Below are 17523 nucleotides of genomic sequence, written 5' to 3'. Positions count from 1 at the left end.
GGTAGGGGGGCCGGGGGGGGGGGGGGGCGGGGGCGGAGGGTGAAAAGTAGTTTAGGGAGAAAAAACCTGAGCATCATCCCTGCCCAGGGAACAGATGCTTTACTGGGAGGTGCAGAACTGGTCTCCGTGGGAGGAGGAGGTGGCGAGTGTTCTACCATTGCACCTGGGAGGTGCGTGTGCTCAGAGCCAGGGAATGGGAGGCACTCCTGTTCCTGGTGTGGACACAGTCGCTGTGTGTCTCCCCAGGGAATGCCACGTGAAGGGGAGAGCAGGGAATACTGGGCCTCTGGCTCCATCTGTGGCCTCCATCCAGCAGCACTCTGTAGCTGGGCCTTCCCGTGCTTGGTCTGGCCTCCACTCTGTAGTGGGCCTCCCACTCTTGATTCAGCCTCCAGCTCTGTCTTCAGCCTTCCCTCTGCCATGGTCCTCCCACTCTAGGTTGGACCTCACCTTCCTTGTATGCCTCCGAATCTGTTTGGCCTCCTACTCTGTGGTGGGCCCCTGTTCAGAGTCACAGGCTCAGTTCATCCTCAGCTCCATGCTTCCCTCTCTCGATTTGGCCTCCCCCTCAGCTGTGGGCCTTCACCTGGAGTTGAGCCTCTGCTGTGGATTTGGCCTCCAAGCTCATTTTGGTATCCCACTCTTCATCCCTTGCTCCGGGCTCAGAGTCCCAGATGGATCAGCCTCCGACTTCACGATGGGCATCCCATGCGCGGTCCGGCATCCACTTCTTGTGTCCCTACAATGCTCGCTCTGGCCTTCATTTCCTTGTGTGCCTCCTGCCATCATGTCAGCCACCACTTTGGAATTAGCCTACCACCCTCCTATTGAGACAACTTCTTCAGAAGCCCTCTACTCTTGAAGGCTAGGCCTCCAGCCCTTCTTTAATGGTATGGCCTGCAACAGGCCTCAACTCTCTGCCCTTTGGCCTCCCACGCCCCCCACCCCTTTGGCCTCATATCTGCAACGGGCCTCAACTCTCCCACTTTTGGCCTCCCATCTGCAATGGGCCTCAATTTTCCCCTTTCTGGCCTCCCACCCCGCTTCTAGCCTCCAATCCACAATGGGCCTCAAATCACCCCCTTTTGGCCTCCCATATACCCTCTTTGGCCTCCAGTGTGCAACGGGCCTCCCATAGTCCCCCTTTTGGCCTCCCATCTGCAATGGGCCAGAATTCTCTCCCTTCTGGCCTCCCACCCTGCCACTGGCCTCCTAGCTGCAGTGGGCCTCAACTCTCCCCCTTTTGGCCTCCAGTCTGTCAATGGGCTCCAAGTCTTGTTGTTTCTGCTTCCTGCGTGCCCTTTGATCTTCCACCCACCATTTGGCCTCCACTCCGCACTGGGCCTCCTGCCATGCTGTCTTTATTTTGGCTTTCATGCTGCCCACAGCCCCGCTGGGTGCCGGGGCAGGGTCCTTGCATTGGGTCTGGCAGGGCCATGCCGGTAGTGCCCAGGGCCCTGAGTTCAAGCTGGCAACAGGAGCCCGGCGTGGGGCGGGGGGCACACCGGGCTGCAGGGCGGCAGCTGTTGTGCTAAAGAGCAAGTCCGCCTTTGCAGACCATGGCGCTGGAGTAGCTTGGGGCTCTTCTTTCCTGCACAGTACTGAAATAAATCTGTATTTGTTGCAGGCCTCGAAGCTGGAGAAGCAGAGTAGCGTGTCCGAGAGTGACTACGATAACCCCACCACCCCTCTGGAGCTGGAGGAGACAGGGTAGGCGCAGTGACAAGGACCTGACAGCACAGCTCTGCACTGTTGGAGGACGAGGATTTGTGTGAGCAGCCAGTACCGTCCCACAGGGCCCACCTCTGCTTTGTTCCTCTGCAGGTCAGGCCGGAAGGGCCGTCAGAGGAGTGTCATTTGGCAAGGGGAGGGATCCATCCCTGAAGATACCGACACAGCCCCCAGCTCTAGCTTGCCCAGCACAGAAGATGTGATTCGGAAAACTGAGCAGATCACCAAGAATATTCAGGAGCTGCTGCGAGCAGCACAAGAGAACAAGCATGACAGGTAAGGCGTGAGTGCCAGAAAAGCTCCGGAGTTTGCGAGAACAACAACATTCTTCAGGTGTTTGCAGAAGTGCAACCACCGCCAGCCGTGTTAACGCGGGAGGTGCTGATTTCACCCCTACGAAATGTGTAGGTCTGTGCTGTTTCCTGCTGCACCCAACCTAGTGCCACAGGGTGAGCAGGGACAAGTGACCAGCGCAGGCGGTGGGAACACATGCTGCTGGCCAAAAAACCATCGCAGCCCCCTGTGAGTGGGTTCTGACTGTAGCGCTGCCTGCCACCTGCCTGCCCTGCCTGCAGCTGGCACAGTGATGGGGAGCGTGTGGGAGCAAAGCGGTTGTAAAGCCCTGCTGCAAAATGAGTGTTCTTTTAGATACACATCAAACGTGTTGCAGAGAACTTGGCCTAGATTTCTCTTGGATCTTTAGAGCTCTGTGTCCGTCAGTAGGGTCACCCTGCAGGAGTGTGGTGGTAACACCAAAGTCTTGTTTCAGGAAAAAAATTGTGAAGGCAGGGAGAATTTGGCTTTCCTACTGAAATATTAGTGTAGATAATGTACCAGCAAAAGCTATTCTGAATTACTTGGTTTAGACACAGACATAGCTGAGTAAGTAGGAGACTGTTCATCAGCACGTGAGGTAGCACGCAGCTTCAGCTCCCTTGGGGAACTTCTGGCCCAGCTGAACGATTGATTTTCAGAATAGCTGTGAGCGAGTAAAAGTGATACTGCTCTTGACTGATCATCAGGTGGTGCCTCCTGCACAGCTCTTTTAGAAGACTGTAAATGAGAGTTATGTCTTCCCAGTTATGAACACCTTTTAGGTCTGGAACAACTTTGGTCTCCAGAAAATCGGAACTTGTAGACTGACAGGTCTTACACTCTGCCTCCTGTCCCAAGTTCAGTGCCCGTCTCTGCCCATGAGAAGCGGCTGGCGATTTATGTTAAGCCCTCACTTCCTGCCTTGCTGAGAGAAGTGCACAACAATGGGGCCGCTTTTGTTCTGTGTTTTTTTCCTTCTTGTACTTGTCTATATTTAGACGGGACAGCGCATGGCCTCTCCTTCTCACACTGAAGGGCGAGTTCTAACGTGTTTGTGCTGAGCTCGCTGCCCTTGTCCGTAACCTTTTCTACTGCAATCTCTTGTTGCTTGTTTCTCACAGATCATAACAAGAAGCAACAGTAAGGAAGCTTTAAATGAGTTTGGGTTTTATGTGTATCACAGTTCACAGTATTTGAATTACATATTTTTAAAAATCATTGAAAGAAAGAATGTAGTGTACCTAGCTTTATGTTAAATGGAATAGATTTTTTTTTTTTAAACAACCTGTTATGTTCTTTTTTTATTTTCTCTTCTGTACCATGTGTGGAGTAGGGTGTTTTCCAGTACTTAAATGAGTATAATCTCACAAAACACGGAACTGTGAAGCTGCTGTTCTTTGTTTTCCCATTCCCTGGCATGCAGGAAATGGAGTGGGCTTGTTCCATCATTCCCTTCTTGCAGTAGGGGAACACTTCCATAACAAAATGAGATACTCGGGGATGTAATAATATGGCTTCCAGCTAGTGCTGGGAACGTTGTAGATAAAAATAATGTGCTGCATGGATAATCGGAGAGTAATGAAATGATGCAAGAATATCCTCTATTAATGAAACACCTTCTTCCTTTTTTTTCCTCGCTTTCTTCCGTTCCTTTTCCTGTGTTCAACTGGCCGAGTAGACCATTAGAGCGTGTGGGCATGCTCAAGCTCAGACATAGCCTCGGCTGCTTCAGCACGCTGGTTCCCTGGGCTGAGAGAGCTCCCCTGCAGCCTCTGACCATCCAGCAGCCCAGTCCTGCCTCCTGGTACTCTGGCCTCTGTCCCTGCCTCCCAGGCACAGTGTCCTTTCTCTTTCTGTCTGCTGCCTCTTTCCCTCACACATCGTCTGCACGGGGGTCGTTGAAGGCTATGCATGAAGTGCTTCGGATGATAACGAAACTGCAGACAGCTAGTACAGAGAGTTACAAACCTGTGATATTACCTGTTCAGTTGAAGCTGCCGGTATTGATTTAATGCAGAAGAGAATCGCTGCCTGGAACTGGAACTGTCTCTAGCATAAAAGAGTCTCCTGGCTGTGTTCTGTTTATTGTCCATCGAGATAAATTAAATTATGACAACTCATGGTTCCCAACATGCAGCATTCACACCTGACAGCTTAGGCCCTCAACTGCTTATACAGCTGGTGTGTCAAGTGAGATCATTTGTATCTTGAATGAATGAAGAAAGATGTGTGTTTTATATAGTATCTTCCAACCTGACCAAAATATTGTTTATTAATGCCTAAAATAAAAATGAAATTCAAGTGAGATGCTCTTTAAAACAGAACTTCCCAAGTTCTAACCCCAGGTGTTATTGCCAGGGACAAACATCAGGACTGGAGGAAGAGGTTACCACAAGTTACTGCTAATGATGGATTCTTTTTTCCAAGCAGTCACTACTTGAATGTCTTCCTGATGTCTTACCGGAATATGTGTAAACTCAACAAATGTGTCAGCTTATTTCCTGAGCTTACAGTGAGTGTTCAGACTGTAAAATAAAGCCATTCCTCCGAGACACACTGTAAACTTTGCAGCTAGCCTAGAGAACGTATAATGAACTATGCGTCGTTAATCTTGGTCTCTTTCATTCAAGTTATTCTTAGGGCTTTCTCTGCCTTGTTAGCGAAGGGTTTAACCAGCAAACTGGCTTTTAATGAGGTACGGTGGTGTTCAGTGTGGCTTGCAGGAAGCAAATGAAAATAACTCAATAGCAGAATGGGAATTACAGTGAACTTGGAAGACTTCACTTCTAGTTTATTTGGAAGAACTCGTGATTTGAGACATATGGAAATACTCCTTTTTAAAGCAGTTTTCCTGCATTGCCAAAATGACCCCAGTGTGTTGCTTCTTTCTCGGTGCATTTGCAAGTGACCTATTTTTGCATCTTTGGTATTGCAAGATGGCTGCATAAATAATGACTGGGGGCGTGTTGGTTTTGGGTTTGGTTTTTTTTTTTTTTTGCTTGAAAGGGCAATGATCTACCATAATCTACAGATGCTTAATATTTTTCTTGAATGCTGTTGCTTTGTGATTTTTAAGATTCTCTTGCTTAAGATTGAATCATGTTAACTAACTTGTTCTAAAATTGAGTCTTTGAAGCATAAAATCGAGTCTTTGGAAATGACACTTTTGACAGACCACACTAACACAGCGCTTCACGGCAACTTATGATAGTTTTAAGATCTATTTTGAACCGACTAGTTTTCATTTGGTATATGAATCAGAAGTGAAATCTGTGAGGACTAGTGGAATCTGCCTTAGTTTTATAAGCTAACTCAACAGAATTACTTAATATTTAGCCTAAAACTCACAGAACTGTGAAAGTAGTTGGTAGTTTGGAGATGCATGTATTTGTAGGCTGCTGTATGAGAATTGTGTGGTGTCTGTTTACTGTGTACAGATTAATCCCAGAAGGCATCTTGGTGTTCTTAAGGTACCTTCATGTGATGTTTTACCTTTAGTTAAACTTTACCAAAAAAAACAAGGTATGAATTCTTGTACTGGAAGTTTGGCATACCCCATTATCAGTAGGTGTGTAGCCTCCCGGTTTGTGAAATGAGAAAGGGGAAATATGTGCATGGTGCTGCATTCCTGGCTTCAGCTGATAATGAACTGATACAAGGATGGAAATAAATCTCCTTGGAATCAAGGTGTGTCCTCAGCGCGCATCTCCCACAAACTAAAGCTTCCAGCCCGGCCACTGACCCAGAGAGGCACGTGTTGCTTACAGAGATAGCTCAGAGTTTAGCAGAGAGCTGATGGGTTAAAAGCTTACAGAGGTCAAACTTTACCTCTTGCTGCCAAGTGTTTTGAATACAGTTTTTTGGGTTTACAGTATTTTGGTAACTTAGGTACAAAGTGTTTTGTTTAAAAGGCTTCTACTTTGTAACTTACACATGGAAAAGTAGTGCAGAAAAATTGCATTGCTTCAGAGGTGTAGGCAAGACAGTGCTACAAATGTCAACCCTTGACTCTTAAATTCTTTTTAAGAGTTTGGATAGCCAAAATTCAACTCTGAAACTTGAATCAATTGAAAAACCTTTGGTGGTGGTTTTAAGGTTTTTTTTAACTTTTTTTTCAGAGATTATGGGATGTTTTTAGCTGCTTAGATCCTTACCAGTTTCAAAAGTTTTCTTTTAAGTAGAATGGCTTTACAGTCTCTTGGCTTATGCTGGAAGGTCTCTTTCCAAACAAATGGATGGAGATTTCCCTAAAATAGCAGGAAGCTAAACTTACTCAGAACTCCCATACAAAGTGGTTTTTTAAATCTACTTTTGATTGTCAACACTGCAGTAAGGTAAACAAGTTGCTTTTTTCCCAAAGCACCTCTGTGTCACCAGATTTTCTTTAAATATTTTTTGACCTGCAGGATCTTACTTTACTTTGTGCCGGGCTTACATGAACCAGTTTGCTTGGGCATGCTCTCCCACACATAACAATAATACATCAGTTGTGCATACACCAAACAGAACGAGCTGAGCAATTTTCTGTACAATTTGGAGATGAATTCTAGCATTTGAATAGTTGGGGGGGAGGTTAGAAAATGCGAATGTATGAATTAATGTGCAGTTGGTATTTGTAGACACGTTTCCATAATTGCATACAAATTGAGACTTTTTCTGACAATGTTTGGTATAATAGGTGCAGACAGTTATTCCTTCAAACAAAGTTTGATCAGAGAGTTATGAAAACTTAAGAAATAAATCTGTACTGTTGGTTAAGTTCTTGCTTTTTCTGAAGCCACGTGTTTGTATACAAACTTATGCTTCAGTGTGCCAGGGAATGCTGAGATTCTAGGAGCCACCATATTGTGTTGCACTACCTACTTCAGTTGCCTTCAGTGCAGCCTACAAAGATGTTTTTAGAATATATATGGGGGTTTTGTTACTCGGTAGTTTTTAGAATAACAGCCACTGACTAGTGAAATTGAAGAGGAAAGGAGAGTCTTCACATAATAATACATTGCATCTTTTTGCAGCTATATACCATGCTCCGAGAGAATACACGTGGCAGTAACAGAAATGGCAGCCTTGTTCCCAAAAGTAAGTACTTCTCAGCATTAAAATGGTTTTGGCCTTGTTCCTTGCTAGTGGATTTCCCTTCAGTAAGTGAAAACCAAAAGCAGGGAGAAATGACTAGGTGTTTTTGTCAAATCTTGCATCTTTGTATTTATTAGCGTGCCAATTGGGAAGGGCTGATTTTGTGAATTCAGGCCTTTAATTTTACTCTTGAACTTAAAACCCTTAAGAATTGCACGCAGCTCCTCCAAAACTGGAGGCTACTTGTGTCTAGCTTGAGGAGTCGTGTGGTTATATGGGAATTTTGCTAGACTTGTCCCCGTCAAGTTTCCAGTTGAACGCTGTTGCCTGGATTTTTTGCTTGCAGGTGTATTTAGATCTGTTAGCCATCTGTCAAAGCGATCTGTTTCTTTACAACAAATTTTAGGGAGGGAAATCTCTGTGATTAAGGTTTTATAAAGTCATCTCTGCCTCAATAAAACTGCAAGGAAAATCTAATGCTCTTGTGCATACCTGAACAGATTGCCTTGTACGCGCTGTACCCTGATGTCAGCCAGGACGTGGGCTGGGTAGCAGTAAATGGGCACTAGAAAATTTGTGTGAATAACTTCCTAAACGAGACCATGAAGCAGTATTCCCTGCAGGTAGGCTGGCAGTGGTTTGAAATGTCCCCGAGATGAGAGGGGAGAAATGCCACGAACTTGTTTCATCTGGCCCTACCACATCTCTGCAGCAATGTCTTACAACGTCTCCTACACCACAGAGAAGTCCATGCAGAAAGCAGGGCCCTTGTGGCAGACATTTTGTATTAAAGAACACTTGTGAACCACTGCTGGCTAATGAAAAGCGATCCTAAATCAGTTTTGTTGTTCTGTCAAGTTCAACTTCTACTTTTCCTTTCCCAGAAACCCAAATCTGAGCTGGTAAGGACTTCTTTGCGTCTGCTGACATCTAGTGCCTACAGACTCCAATCTGAGTGCAAAAAAACCCTTCCCGTGGAGACGTGCCCTACGACAGACATCCAGCTGGTCACGCAGCAAGTTATCCAGTGCGCTTATGACATTGCCAAGGCTGCTAAACAGCTGGTTACCATCACAACCAAAGAGAACAACAACTGAGTCACATTTGGCTCTTTAGTCTTGTTTTTTAAAGGTTGAATTTCAAATAAAGGTGTGGAACTATTCAAATTTTTATGAGGAAAAGTAAAGGGGCAAGAAACTTTTTTTAAAACCTCAGTATTATTTTTGCATGTTTTCTAACAATTTCATGATTAATTTAACCCACTGCCTTATTTTGTGCCTGTGTTGCCAGTTTAGTTACAGATAATAGCATGCTGCAAATAGCTGTTGAGCCATTATCACATACCAGCATTGTATCAAGCTCTCGCTAGATGTTTCCTTGGGGCCACGTTCCGCTTTCAGATGTTGCTTGCAAAAACTTTTTTAGTCAGCTGCACGCATCAGAGGGCAGAATCTCGCCTCTGCTCTGTCCGGCCTGGAGCTTCATGTGCTGTGATGCTGCTGACTGAGAAACCTGCAGCGAAACAGGCTCCGAGGGCTCCAGGACCGTAACTGCAGGAAGAAGGTTGTAGCCCTGGCAATGGGGTACAAGCCAAATATCATCTGTTCCCATATCAACAGTTGTGCAATAATACTACGTTTTTAGTCTGCTAGAACGATAGTAGTTATGGGCATCTGAGCTTATTACATGAAACTATACGAGGTCTTTGTCACTTTATCCGTTTTGGAAGGAATTTTAAACGTAATGGGTATTTCTTTTAGTTGTCACTATGCCATTAATATATGTGTTTGATGTTACTTTAGGGCATTAGTGGTTAAAATGTTATCCTTTGTTTCTGATCTAGTAATTAATTCTTAAGTTTCCTACAGAATTTACTGTCCATCTTCAAGGCACCATCTTGTTTGCAGCAGCATTGCTCAGTAAAATGCAATTTCGCTAAAGATTTCTGTGATAATTAAAAAAGGAAGTTAGAAGAGTGCCAGTGCAAAAGCAGCTGTGTCTGCCATAGCATATAACCTCTGTACCTCAACATATCCAAATGTGAAAAGATTTCTGATATCTAGTAAGTTTTACGTAAATCATTCAAAATTTTACAAGCTACTTACGGAGTAACCCAAGTAGGCTGCCTGTCAGAAAGGTAGGTGGGCGACAACGGTCAACGTGTTTCGGGTTTTTGCATTCATAGTTCAGAAAATTGTGTCAGTCCATACTTTCAAAAATGAGAATCTAAATTCCATGGGAGGAGGGGAAATCCCTAATTTTTGCTTCCAAATGGGACACAGGAGCAGGCGTGTTGTCATTTTCAAGGAACCGGCCGCGGCAGTTCAGCTGGCAGCTGCCTAAAATGGTCTTATAGTTAAGAGTGAAGTTACAGAACTGCAGCGGCCGTCATGTGGCAGCAGTTGGTGTGGACATTTAGACAGTTTTCACAGAATTAAGTCAGAAATAGCTATCTGCTGTTCCACAAACAGTGCTGCAGTACGTGGTCTGCCAAAACCACCAACTCTTCAAGGCTTTCTGGTGGAAAAACTGCCATATTTACATGAACAAACAAAAGTTCAGTGGCTGGTTCCTTTTGAAATCATGCTGTCTTTCTATGTATATATAAACACTAAGTGCCATAACACTGTTGGATTCTTGTATGCTGTAATTAACTCCCTTTCTAAAGTAGTGCAAGGTCGAGGGAGGGAAGGAATGGAGGGTAGATGACAACCCAGTACATTAATGTTCTTCATTGTGGGGTTTTTAATTTCCTTTCTGCACTTCTGAATTCCAGACCTATCTCTATACTCACAGGAATGCAGGCTGGGATTAGAACTGCAACAGACATTTGTAAAATCTACTTATTTTACTCAAAATTATGCTACTGGCACTTAAATACATGGATAATCTTCTAGGAACTTTCCCTTAAATTGGCATCATTGAAAGGCGGCGGATAGTATTTTTAAATCTCTGAAGACACCATTGTATGCTTTTCTTTAACATATCTTACCTGATTTCCAAAGCAGGGTAGCACTGAGGTATGTTGTAAGTTAACAGTTGTTTAAACTTGCCTCGGTACTAAAACAAAACGGACACTTTGATAACTTCAAGCCCTTGTTCCAGCTATGCTAGCTCCAGATTTCCCAAAATCAGCTGTTTTGCTGGTTGGAAGGTGTAGCTATAAAAACATGGCCAACCTGTAACTAATTGCCCCTTCTGTCACTTAAGCAGCATTTCTGGTCCATTCCCCCAGCCCTGTGTCTCCCTGCGTCACCGCTCTAGAACCACTGTGCCTGTCGCATGAGATGGGCAATTTTCTGACGTTCTCAGGAAAAGCGGCCTGAGCACGTGCCAATGCGCTGCGTCGGCTCCTCTCACCCACAGGCACAGTGGTTCAAAGCCAACGGTGGAACTAAAGAGCAGTACATAGATTAGCCCTTGAATCACACAGCACTGCTGGTCAGATTTGTAATGCCTGAAACAACAACAGTGTGTGTTTTTCTGTTATGACTAGATCTCTTTTTCCCCGTGTACAAACTTGCTCTTTCTTTACAAGATGCTGCATAGAAAAGTAAAAATTTTTTTGCCTTTTTCCAAAACTTGTATTTATCAGTGTCATTCTGCCTGTATAATATTTTGACTTAATCTTTTGTTTACTGTATTACTATAAAATGCTAAAACCCTTTCAGTGTGTGAAATTTTTTGACTGCTGGTTCTGTAAAGAAAAGTCTTGAAAAAGTTCCTACGGTTGAGTAAACTGTGCAGTGCCGAAACACACCCGTTGCTGTACCAGCTCCTTGCACCCTCTGCCAGGAGCTACAGCATGTGGACTGGTTTTAAGCTGCAGTTGCCAATGATAATAGCAAGGAATCGAGTGCAACAATTGGCTAAAACTCCCCTCCCCTCCTGTGCTTGCAGCCATTTGCTCATGTAAAGAAACAAAATGTTGTTCAGATTGCAATTACTCATTATTTGTGAAACAAGTAAAAAAACCACCCTCTAGTGAAGATTTCAGCCCCTTGTGGAGAAGAACGGGACACGTTAAGAATTACTGCCGCAGCACACATTATTTATCTTACTGATTCACAATATGCGTTATAAATGACTCCTAAATGCCAGCCAGGCCCCCAGGCACGACCCACTTGTCCGAGCGGGGAGCCTGACACTTAAATAGCAAATGCGGCATGTAGCGGCTTCCAGCTCCTGTTCTGCAGGAGACATGGATTCATGGTTAGACGCCGAGGGCCCGTGTATTTGCTGTGTTGCCATAGTGCAGCACATACTAAAATACGTTGTCGCAGCTCCTCAAGACGGAGTAAGTGAAGCAGTTCAGTCCTCCAAGGATGCTCACACCTCCGCGTTCCTGAAGACAGTACAAATTTTCTCTTGTGCTCAGCTAGGCCACAGCTAAAAATTTTCAGAAATCTCACTTCTACCAAGCTGAGTCTTGGCATCATTGTAGGCTATTCCAAAGCCACCAGTATTTCAGGAGTTCCTTGACGCTCCAAAGTTTTCTCTCCGTAGTCTGCAACTGCATTCGGTGCTTGTTCCTCAGGTGTAACGGACAAGGATCCTCAGGTCCACGCTGCTTTTGGGTAACTGTAGAGCTAATGGGGTCAAAACAAAGATCGTAACTACTTTATGGGCTCTAGAATGAACCTTCCGCACAGGTGCTGTTCAGTGTGCAACAAAGGTGCAGGGGAGAGTGCAGAATATCCTCCCGAAAAAGCATCGGGAACGTTCAGGAATTGATACTTTAAGGCAGTAACGCCTCCTTCCAGCTTTCTCTGACTTATGTAGCTACTGTCTAATAAATGACAGAGGCGAGTGACTCTGCGTACTAGCTCACAGTTTAGTATGAAAAATACGATCTACTTGGCCTGTGGTTTAGATGGGGTTACCGAAATCTAGCTTAATTTTTAGAGCTAGGCAAAGTGCGACAGAAGGACTCTGAGAAGAAGAGACGCACTATACCTCTGCATTAGTGCAGATGGTAACGCTGAAAAATAATTAGAATAACATTTGAGGCATTAGCAACAAGTCTGCCTCAAAAATTATTTAAAATTGGGACCCAAAGCATCAATATCCGCAAAAGAAAAGCAATTTCTAAGAGAAAACTATAGACCTGTTAGAAATAGCACCAGGGGGAGGAACACGCCCAGCATTCTGCCCTGGCACTGTGTGGCAATTAGGTGCAGATCAGAAACAATGAGAATCACGCCTGCGCGATGCCGTCGCGTGTCGAGGCGACCTGTACGTACAGGCTGCCCCTTCATGCTGGCACCTACCCTGCTGCGATACCCTTGCTCAGCCATGCGCTTGGCCTCCTGCCGCACTAACTCCTCGCAGCGCTGCTGGGCTGCTCCCTCCTCTTCCTCCTCCTCCCTCTGACGCTGCTGCTCCTCCTGTTCCTGTAAGCGGCGTTCTGTCAGCTGAGCAGAGAGAAGACAGGGCTGTTGCAGCGAGATCGGACGCGGCCTGGGCACCTTCAACAGTTGGGTGTGTATCTGGAAAGCGTGCTGTACCTGCGCCTCCAGCTCCTGCCTGCGGGCCGTCTTCAGTCCCTCCTCCTGCTCCTTCTCTCGCCTGGTCAGCTCTTTTGCCTCCTCAAGTTCTTTAATCAGCTTCTCTCGACACTTTATAGACTCTTCTTGGGCTCGTCTGTTTAACTCCATCTTCTCTTGGATCTGGCGCTGTCTGCCTGCAAGGACCTTTGTGAAGCAAGAGGATTAAGGGAGAAGGTAAGAATGGGACCAGCCTTGGAAGCAGAACTGGGGAAGTCTCAGTGCAGACAGTTAAACAGTTCTCAGAAAATGTATCGGACAAGCAGAAAAATTCTGCCCTGGGTACTGAAGGCTGTAACCTCTAGAGGGTGGAGGGTCACTGCTGGAACGATGGCTACACTGAACCAAGGGAGACACCTCATCAAAAAAGGTCATCACCTCATTCATCAGGCGATCTCTGGCTGCCTTCTCTCTTCCCCATTCTTCTTCCCTCTTCTCCCACACTTTCTTAGCTTCTTCTCTAAGGGAGAGAGGAAGAATTCTCTCTAAGGTTACTACTTAAAGTTAAAACCCCCCAATATACTCCATGGGCACAGACGAGCTACCCTGTGTTTTAGGGGAGCGCTCAGGTTGCTCTTCACATTTGTTCCCAGGCAGCTCGTGTGCCCACCCCGCCTGCGCCTATGGAACCGCTCCCATCTCCCTGTTACTGAAGAGCAGGATGTAACACACCGAAGGAAATGCTGGCCTAGAGCAGGACTTCTTGTATGCGCCAATCTGCCCCAGGCACAGCAGGGCCTCAGGGGGAAGCTTGCCTCTTAGCAAGGATATTATTTCACCCAGGGGATGGGTAGTTAAGGGCATTGCTGGAAAAGCTCAAGATTTTACAAATCTTCCCTCTGCAACGAAACCTTTAACTAAAACTTGGTGGTAGCACACACTGTCTCGTCACCCACGACAATGCTCTCTGAGCTGGGGAGAGCGTAAGTTGAAGCTGAACAAGGAACCTGACACAGCTTTTATCTACAGGCTCTGAGACACAAAAAGGAAAAAATATGTGGGGTTTTGACACACTTAGACTAACCCCCCCGCCCATCAGTAACGCAGAATCATTGAAAGTTGGTTACAAAGTACTTACAACTAAAAGGTAATTCTTGCTGTCTCTGCGTTACTACCTTTTTTATTATTAAAGCATTAGAGCTAACGTATAGAAATTATGGACTAGGTGTTGGGATGAAGTCACAGAAAAACAACCGCGGGCTTTGATTCTGTCCTGGCAGAAAACTCTTCAGGTCGGTCTGTACTGGCACGCTGACCAGCACGGTTCTCGGCACACGGAATGAAGGGGCACAGCTCACTTCTACTGCAGTGCTTCTAGAACTGCAAGGCCAACCAGACTTTGGTTGGCCTTTCTAAGACCACTTTCAAAGCCTATTTAACAAACAGGAATGGAGCTCTACCAACCAGGCAGGAACATTCAACACATACGGCCTCTTTAGATAACGTTCAGAGGTGGGCAGACTCACCTCAAAATAGTCTGTAGCTCTGCTTCCCTCTCCTTTTCTAACTGGAGCTGTTCCTCAATGACACGTTTCATCCAGGCAACATCTGCAATGGCTCGTTCTCGTCGTGCAGATTGACGGTGCTGATCCTTATCTTCTTTCTCAAGCAGGGCTAGTAAGATTTGCCTGTCTATCTCCTTGAGAAAAACCACAAGATTAACAACTGTCCAACAGGCTTCCAGCCTGTGTGCAGGGCTACTCCCTACAAATTATTGGCGACAGTGTCAAGGGTGTGCTCAGCAAGACGCTCGGTCCGCTGCCTTCCGTGTGATCTTTTTGCTCCAGCCCTGTCTGCAAGCTGGAAGGAGCTTCCTAATTAATTATCTGTAGGCATCAGAGGCAGACACATAAACAAAACACCGAGAACAAGTTTTTTTCAGCACGCAGTATCTGTAACGTATAAATCAAGGGGTACTACTTCTTACCAGCTCCTCTTGTATCTGCTGAGCTCGTCTCCTTAACTGGGCATTACACTGATGCCTCAAAAAGCGACTGAAGGAGAGAAAAAAGAAAACATTCAAACTGACCCTAAAGCCCTATGTTATTTTACACCAGCACTCAAGAGGGTACATCTGTGACGATGTAACTTACAGCCAACAGAGGTACCTGCTCCTGCTAACATGAACGAAAAGCGTAACGGCACCAATGTATTTGCTCATTGGCTGTTCTGGGCGCTTCCATCAAAACCCAAATATTTACAACTCACTGCTGCTATGTGAAATATCTCCTCGTGCCGCACGTACTATCACGGACATAGGAAACGATTCTACCCAAGCCCTGCTAAAACAAGCTACACTTGATCTCATACCCAAGCTCTTTCTTTTTCCGGTGCTCTTCCATTTGTTTCCTTTCTTCTTCCAAGTTCTCCAGCTCCCACTGCTGCTTTAATAAATTCTCTTGTTCTTTTTTCAGCTTTGTTGACTAAAACAAAAAAAACAGCAACCAAGAAAGAGTACGTCAGAGAGTTAGGACATCCCAGAGAGCACCTTTGTACCAGAGTTTGTACCCCGTTCCGCTCCTCTGCAAGCAGTCAACATTCTCACTGCAGTAAATATTCCACCTTGATTTCATTCGTGTTTCAGTGACTCCCAGCACAAGTGAGGAGCCCCAGCTGAAAAAGCCTTTGACCTGAGCCTGTGACACTTAGAAGTTTCCACCAATCTTTTCCTCTTCTGGTGCAGCACAATAGGGTGGCTCACATTGCAAGAGGAATGAACAAAAGCTACCAGAATTCAGTTAATAGGCCAGTGTTCAGGGGAGAGGTCTACATTACTAAGAGAAATTATGTCCCAGCTAACTTTGCTCCAGATTTCATCTAGTGGAAGCCTGGAGAGAAGAGGTCGTGTCAGTGTTGCTGTATTTCCAAGTGAAACCATGAATTTCCTTCTCAAATGAGGAGAAATTAAAGATTACCTCTGTCTCCTGTAATTTCAGTTCTTCTATTTGTTGAAGCAATGTCTCCGCTTGCTTATTCTCTTCCAGCCGACGCTTCTCTTCCTCTTGTCTCATTCTTTCCAGCGCTTCCTTTCGTGCAATTTCGTATTCATTTTCATAACGTTTTTTCTCTTCAAGTTCAGCTGCTTCTTGCTTTCCGAGCCAAAAGAAAGCATGGCATTTGAGGTTAGGCTAATGCAAAGAAACAGCCTCTGGCTCAGGAAATCCACAAATCAAACTCCTGCAAGCTGACATGTACTGGGAAAATATGGAACAAAATACACTAGGAAGGATCACAAGGAGAAAGCAAAACTATCTGCTGCTCCCTGCCTGAAAATGGTTATCAGCCTACACACATCCTTCACAGGACCCTGCACGGGTCTGAGACTAAGCACCAATGGTCTCACAAATACACGCAGATTTTCCTGTTGCAACACAGATTATTATTTTAGTTAACTCTGAAATCTGTATCTGAAGGCCTTTACTATTCTTTCACATAAAAATCACTATATTCTCATATCTAGTATGTGCATATTCAAATACTGAGCCCTTGCAGCTTTGCGCTGGCTCTGCACTGCGGTTCGCTGCTTGTTAGACGAGCACCCAGTGCCACACTGAATCCTGCAACAGATCTGTCCAGCAGATAGCACTGGGTTTTCTAGCAGACAGACAGCGTGTACTTGTTGGGACAGGAACGATGGCTCTTCGTTAAAAGCATCCTTCCTGTTAGCAGCTCCCGTTGTTCTGCACACGCCAGAACTCCCCATCGCTACGGGAATGAGCATGGCGACCTCAGTCATTACTTGGTTCGAGGCTGGTGTGAGAAAACGAACAAACAGCCAACTCCTATTCCTTCCACATGTAAGCCGTGTCCATCTAGGAAGGCAAGCTGTCTGCCAGTCGGGTCAAAAGGCACATAGTGTCACACCTCCACCTGCTCACGCGTTTCAGGAGTCTGCCCTGGAGGCCAGTAACACCAGGGCCACCCCATTGTACCTTGGTTTTTTGCATTAGCTGGTCCCCCCAAGCCTCTATCACGTGCTTCCTGTGCAGGTCTGACTCCACCTGTAGATGACAACAGATGACATTAGTGCCAGAGGCTCTCCTGTCCCCCAGATCTATTGGGCTCTCTGGAGCTCTTCCTGGCCCAGCCACAGCCCTGAGATCCCAGCAGGATCTGCCTCCACAGAGGTGGGCTCGCTTGGCTGTCCTCAGTACCCACCAGGCCATAAGCTGAGGGTCAATGTCACATGCCAGTTCTGGGAAACACCACAGTGACACTGAAACCAGAGCTGTGGCAGCTCGACCAGCAGGTCGGCAGAGTAAAGACTAGGAAAGCACCACGGACATGGCAGGTACAGTTTTAAAAAGCACCTGAGATGTTTACATCACGGGCACTGAAAATCTGCTAGCAGTGTCAGAACAGATTTCTGACTGGTTTTGAGAAACACCAGCTTTGAGGAGACTTCTTACACAGTTAAGCCATTTTCTTCTTTGCCTTTTGCTGTGATGCAGGATGAATGCCAACAGCAGACATATGATGACTTTGGAGTGAAAAACTGGTTTAATAAATGGAAGACAGTGGGGACTGAAGAGAAAGTAACATCACCTCCCGGAGCTCAGGGCTGTTTTTCTTCCAGTGCTCGTAGAGCAGCTGCTCAGCAACCTGGAAACAGGAGAGTTGGATTGTGTTAGGACACGGAGGGGTTCGACATGCCAAACGCTCCCAAGGCAGCCGTTCGTTAAGCACACCAAGTGCGGAAAAAGGCAGCGCAGGGCACGTCTGTCCAGCCCCCGGCAAGCGCAACGGGCACGTCTCAAGCAAGGGAGCGGCCTTGCCCGTCCCGTCGCTGGGAGAAGCTGTATGAGCGCTCCTTCCACAGCAGAGACGGGGAACGAACCCCGGGCTACGAGGCCTC

General features: G+C 46.0%; 2 protein-coding genes across 2 annotated transcripts in view; one reads left to right on the top strand and one right to left on the bottom strand.

Moving 5' to 3' along the window:
• Positions 1 to 8944, top strand: part of LOC104621463 (ARF GTPase-activating protein GIT2-like) — a gene marked incomplete at its 5' end in the record, with an annotated part of 18811 nt that extends 9867 nt beyond the window's left edge. Inside the window, 4 exons of the mRNA XM_010287964.1 lie at positions 1628 to 1710; positions 1825 to 2007; positions 7062 to 7125; positions 8007 to 8944. Coding sequence (XP_010286266.1) covers positions 1628 to 1710; positions 1825 to 2007; positions 7062 to 7125; positions 8007 to 8219 — 543 coding nt within the window. The remainder of the gene's footprint in view (positions 1 to 1627; positions 1711 to 1824; positions 2008 to 7061; positions 7126 to 8006) is intronic.
• A 2734-nt stretch (positions 8945 to 11678) lies between these two features.
• TCHP (trichoplein, keratin filament binding) lies at positions 11679 to 17270 on the bottom strand (the record flags this gene model as incomplete). Its single annotated transcript, XM_010287965.1, has 10 exons — positions 11679 to 11711; positions 12393 to 12536; positions 12630 to 12815; positions 13047 to 13128; positions 14135 to 14307; positions 14596 to 14662; positions 14979 to 15091; positions 15584 to 15757; positions 16601 to 16669; positions 17214 to 17270. Coding segments are annotated over 10 exons (1098 nt in total), but the record flags the coding sequence as incomplete, so codon positions are not given.
• Between the last annotated feature and the right edge of the window lie 253 nt (positions 17271 to 17523).

The sequence above is a fragment of the Phaethon lepturus genome, unplaced genomic scaffold, assembly GCF_000687285.1.
Source record: "Phaethon lepturus isolate BGI_N335 unplaced genomic scaffold, ASM68728v1 scaffold52615, whole genome shotgun sequence".
NCBI classification, from domain to species: Eukaryota; Metazoa; Chordata; class Aves; order Phaethontiformes; family Phaethontidae; genus Phaethon; species Phaethon lepturus.
Note: the sequence above shows the minus strand (reverse complement) of the source record. Positions and strands in the feature narration are given on the sequence as shown.